The sequence below is a fragment of the Rhagoletis pomonella genome, unplaced genomic scaffold (genome assembly GCF_013731165.1).
Source record: "Rhagoletis pomonella isolate Grant_MI unplaced genomic scaffold, Rhpom_1.0 Rhpom_scaffold_10502, whole genome shotgun sequence".
Lineage (NCBI taxonomy): Eukaryota > Metazoa > Arthropoda > Insecta > Diptera > Tephritidae > Rhagoletis > Rhagoletis pomonella.
Window position 1 is genome coordinate 1 of NW_023469030.1, and position 5,593 is coordinate 5,593.

Below are 5,593 nucleotides of genomic sequence, written 5' to 3' on the forward strand. Positions count from 1 at the left end.
CACAACTGCAACACTTAAACAACGTTTATTGTCTGTTTAAACCTTTTAAACCTTTTGTGAGTTCTTGATTGATTCTTACTTATTACAGTAAATTTGTCTGTATTTTTAATTAGTACATCAGTCATCGTCTGGATAGAGTTATAGTAAATACTACAGAAAATGATTGGTCTACGTGTGCTGTTGGGTATATCTCTGCTAGTCGTCCTTATGAATATTTTGGCGGCTAAGGCGGAATCAGAAAGAGGTATTTAATTTCTAGCAAAAATTAATTAAAAGAAAAAATATTTTAATAAAAGTGAAAAGAACTCGTGGAAAGTTCAAAAAAAGTACTTCAAGTATTTTGCAAGAAAAAATGTTATAATATTTTTTAAATTAAAAGAGTTTTTAACATACAAGTATATTTGCAGTTTGCTATCAACCTCCTGTAACTGGTGAGTGTCGTGCTGCCATTCGGCGATACTACTTTAATCCCACTGTGGGGAGGTGCCTAGTATTTATTTACGGTGGCTGCGGTGGAAATAGCAATAACTTTATATCTCTAAGGGATTGTGTAGCTATTTGCGGTGCAAAGTGAACAACAGGATAATACCTACACGGATTTTTTTTAATCTTAAACGTAATTCCTTTTGCATCCAGTGGCGGACAAATAAATAAAAATGCGATATTTTAAATAAGTTTTGGCTATTTTTCTTTTGTTTTTTTATGTTTATTAATTTTTTCTAAAAGTATAGCTTACTATCTAACAAAAACTATCTAAGTCAAAATTTTATATTTTGTAAAAGGTTATAAAAATTCTATGAATTTCAGCAAATGTTACGGAAAACTTAAAATTTTTAATTCGAATTTGCAGAAAAAATCCAATTCCTACAAATTTAAAGCAACTAGAAATTACCGTTAATTTTTGGTAGTTTTTTTTTTTGCTAACATTGTTGTGCATTTCCCTCTATATAAAAAAAAATAAGGAGCATAATTTGCCGGTAAGCCCTAGCTACGTCAAACTTGCAACATGTACTAAAATTTAATGGGGTACAAATCTACGTACCAAAATATTTTCTATAAGTTCTGATTAAAAAGTTTGAAATTTTGATGAAACTTTGTCGAATATTACTAATGTGTTTCAATGTTTGAAATGTTTTTGTTAAACAGGTAGCTAAACCTATACCGACTTCAATAAAAGGAGAAGGTTATCAACTCGTCGGAATATTTTTATTTTATTTTTTATGTATGTTACCGCATAATTTTGGACCACGTTAACCGATTTCTATAATTCTTTTTTTAAAGCAATGGTGGTACCCCAGGTGGTTCCATATTCATTTGGTTTAGATCCGATCATTGGATCATGAAGAAATTAAATTATCATAAATTATTATATAAGATTTTAAGTCGGTTTTGGTTTTTGCTTAAAAATTACTTGTTTAATCTCAATTCTAAAGAATTTTATCTGAAAATTTTAAATAATTCTTGGAACTCATAAAATCTTTGAAACTTCAAAGTCCTTTTAAAAAAACACTGACGCCAGAGAAAGAAATTACAAACGCAGTTTTACTATATTTGGCTTCTAGTTTTGGCGGCCGCTGTGGTGTAGAGGTTAGCAGTGCGCGCTACCACTCTGCAGGGCCCTGATTGAAGCCCTGAGCAAAGCAACATCGAAAAAAAAATATAGAAAAATGTTTTTTTTTCTTAACAGCGGTCGTCCCTCGGCAGGCAATAGCAAACCTCCGAGCATATTTCTGCCATGAAAACCAGCTTCTCATATAAGTACGATCGCCGTTCGGAGCCAGCGTAAAACTGTAAGTCCCTCCCCTTTGTGTGACAACATCAAGGCACACGCCACAAATTGAATGAGAAGCTCGGCCAAACACTAATGTGTGTGTAAGCGCCAACCTATTATTATTATTATTATCTATTCATCTTAATCTTAATTATAACCTTAAACTTAATCTTAATGGCAATCTAAAACTTAATCTAAATCTAAACCTTAATCTAAATCTAAATCCAAAGCTTGGCCTTGAAATTAGAGCCCAATGATTTTGTCGCTTTTTTGTTTGGAAAGAAGTTTCAATTCAAGAAACAAAACAATTTTGATTACATACTTTTTTAATTACGTAATCGCTAAAGCTGTTGTAATGCTGTGAAAAACATTTGGAGAAAATGTATGAATCTATCACCCGACCTTAACCTGCAAGTGAGCTTATTTTTTAAACAATCGAATCGCCTTCGCGAAATACCACGCAAATATTTTACACTAACAAAAACCCTAAACGATTGCGAAGAGGTTGCACTTATTCAAACATAAAACGAAGCTTATTGAAAGCGGGTACGTAAGTATTTACGTAGAAGTACTTGAAACTAGTTATACATACATAAATACTCGTATAAAAAGTTAAATAATAAAAATGTACAATTAATTACGCAATTTCAATGCCGTGCTATCACATTCGCCAAGGTTTACACAGTTCATTGTCCCGCTATCTATCTGCAAGTTATTATACGTATGTATACCGCTATTTTTTGGATTTACTTTGAGAAGTTCCACCTGTTTCAAACCAAATTAACGAAAGAATAATTTTTTGGTATGTTGCTCGCTTTATTTCATTTGACGTCTGATGCCTTCTCTCTCTCTCTCAGCAATATTAGCGTTTTAGGGACAGTGTTGCCGCGCATAATTTTTAGTGGTAGCTAAATTCCTTTAAAAACGGGGCTAAAAAAGAGCTAAAAAAAGTCGTTGTGGCTAAAAATGGTAGCTAGAATTTTTTACTTACATATACATATATAAGTATACACGTAAACATTTTCAATAAGTAATGGTATATAAAAACAATGAACTCTGGAAAAAAGCTAATATTTTATCCAACCAAAAACCTTTTTGTATAAAAGGGGAAATATACGACACCAGCTTGCTGGTTCCAGCAAGTGATTGTAAATACTATCAGGCTCGAAGCATATAACTTACCAGCATGCTGGTACAATATTTATTTCTTTAAAAAAGAGGTCGAGGAAAGATCGAAATGATTAGAGCCGAAATTTCATAATTATTCTAGCATTTTGCTAAGCATTGTTTTCTTTGTAATTCACAACTGCAATATCGTGAACGTAATCTTCCACAAACACGGCTTTGACTCATATAGTGCAAGAAATATCCGCCAAAATACTTTTTACTTAGAAAATTGAGATAATTTCACCACTCACGGCACCAGTGAATCGTTAACAGATAAGTTAACAGCCCCAACACTTTTACAGTATGTATGGATAAAAGCGTAGCCCTGCAAAAATCGCGACTACTCCATGCATGCATGTAAAGAGTACTCCCGAAGGACCATGGAGCACTCCAAAATTAACCAACAATTCATATAAAAAATATGGTCCAATTAACATTGCGATGTCCTAGGGCAGGACCATATACTCCATCTCTGCATTACATCAGAGTAGCACAAAACTACTCCAACATACTCCAATGACATTGTTGTTATATTTTTTCATTTGTACACGCTTTTGTTCTTCACTTCACAGAAGCTTTTTTTGAAATTAATAAAAACCAAAAACAAAAATTGAAAATTCCATGTTGCCTCTGACGACATTCGAACCCGAACATGCTGGGAGCTAAGAAGTAACAGCAAGCATCTGTACACGTTCGGCTACAGCCAGACATGCAAATGTGCTTCCAAATGCTCAACTTCAATCACGTTTCGTTAAAACACGACCAGTGATCGGGTAACAATAAGCTGGTGCAGAGACACGAGTTGGTCCGCTACAGCATGACAGAGGAACACTTTTGTAAGTACTCCAATATACCACAAATAGACTACATGGTCCAACGATTTTTGCAGGGAAGGAGCATACAATACATATATGTAAATATATCAGTCTTTCTTAGTTTAAAAATTCATCTCTTATATAAATGCAAAAAAAAAAACAAATTAAGCATATACAACTTTTTCATGCCAAGTATGAATAAATTCTAAAAAGAGCTAAAAAAAGGGCTAGGGGCAATTTTAAATTTATGTGGCCAAAAAAAATATATGGTAGCTAAATCTAGCCACCAAAGGGCTAAAACGGCAACACTGTTTGGGGAGGACTTGCCAAAGAATATCAGTTCTTTAATAAAGCAATGTATGTACTTTTTCTTCTGATTTGACTCTACCACCGTTTGTCGCCAATGGCCTCTTTCTATACTGATTTGTATTAAAATTTCTACTACTCTAACGATACTTTTTTTTGCGCGACAAGTTAATAAATATATAGAAGAGAGAGCGACATGAAAATTACCTTGGGAAGTAAAGAATAGAAATGTAGAAAGGGTGATGGCACGGTCACATCAAAGAAATTAACTCAAATACTTAACTCCTGAAAGATTGCAAGAAGGCAGTGCGACTTCCTATATTTTGAAAAAAAGGTGAGAAATATATTATGGAAAAAATTCCGAAAATATTGACACACACTAGCTAACTAGAAGCTACAAGCCACGATTCCCGACTAAACCCGAATAAAAAAAAAAAAACGGATTCTAGCCAGAAAAGAGCTCAAATGGCAACACTGATCAGCGTATTGAAATAAAGATTAACGTAACTGCAACTTTTGTAGAAATTGAGCATTACCTTATGTTATGCTTCTTATGTTGTCACACAAAGGCGAGGGACCTACAGTTTTTACGCCGACTGCGAACGGCGATTAAATTTTTATGAGAAGTTGTTTTTAATGGCAGAAATATACTCGGAAAATAATAAACATTGAAAAACAAATAAAAAATTACCAAAGTTTATTTAAAATATCGCATTCCTATTTTTTTTGTCCGCCACCGTACGTAAAAGGAATTAGGTTTAAGTTAAAAAAAAAAAATCCGTGTATATGCTGTTGTTCACTTTCCACCGCATCTAGCTACACAAGCCCTTAGAGTTACAAAGTTATTGCTATTTCCACCGCAGCCACCGTAAGTAAATATTTGGCACCTCCCCGAAGCGGGATTATAGTAGTAGCGCCGAAAGAGAGCATAACACCCACCAGATAAAGGAGGTTGATAGCAAACTACAAATATACTTGCATGTTAAAAACTCTTGTAAGTAAAATATATATATTTAAATATTTTCCGGCAAAAATACTTCAAGCAATTTTTTGAACCTGCCACGAGCTCATTTTAATTTTATTAAAATATTTATCTTTTATTTAATTGTTGCCATTAAATACCTCTTATTGATGCCGCCTTAACCGCCAAAATATTCATAAGGACGACTAGCAGAGATATACCCAACAGCACACGTAGACCGATCATTTTCTGTAGTATTCACTATATAACTCTGTCCAGACGATGACTGCTGTACTAATTAAAAATACAGAAAAATTTACTGTAATAAATAAGTAAGAATCAATCAAGAACTCACAAAGTAATATTCAGTTTTTCCACTGTTTATTTAAACACGTGCAAAAATCTATATTGTTTAAAGTTCGCACATTCTTAATCCTCTTATTCATAATGATTAAAAAAAAAATAGGTTTACAAAAGGTTGTGTAACTTTATTCATAAACGCTATTTTCGGTTTACAAAAGCTTTACACAACTGCAACACTTAAACAACGTTTATTGTCTGTTTAAACCTTTT

General features: G+C 33.3%; 2 protein-coding genes across 2 annotated transcripts; one reads left to right on the forward strand and one right to left on the reverse strand.

Annotated features, from left to right (window-relative positions):
• The first annotated feature begins 71 nt into the window (after positions 1 to 71).
• On the forward strand, positions 72 to 674 carry LOC118756486 (kunitz-type serine protease inhibitor HMGS1-like). The gene is made up of 2 exons (XM_036491246.1): positions 72 to 244; positions 408 to 674. Exons 1-2 carry the CDS (start codon positions 160 to 162, stop codon positions 572 to 574), a joined length of 252 nt encoding a protein of 83 aa, XP_036347139.1. The 5' UTR covers positions 72 to 159; the 3' UTR covers positions 575 to 674.
• Positions 675 to 4,737: 4,063 nt separating this feature from the next.
• LOC118756485 (tauPI-stichotoxin-Hcr2c-like) lies at positions 4,738 to 5,331 on the reverse strand. Its single transcript, XM_036491245.1, has 2 exons — positions 5,182 to 5,331; positions 4,738 to 5,022 (listed from the first exon to the last, which is right to left on the reverse strand). The coding sequence occupies exons 1-2, from the start codon at positions 5,264 to 5,266 to the stop codon at positions 4,856 to 4,858; spliced, it is 252 nt and encodes an 83-aa protein (XP_036347138.1). The 5' UTR covers positions 5,267 to 5,331; the 3' UTR covers positions 4,738 to 4,855.
• Between the last annotated feature and the right edge of the window lie 262 nt (positions 5,332 to 5,593).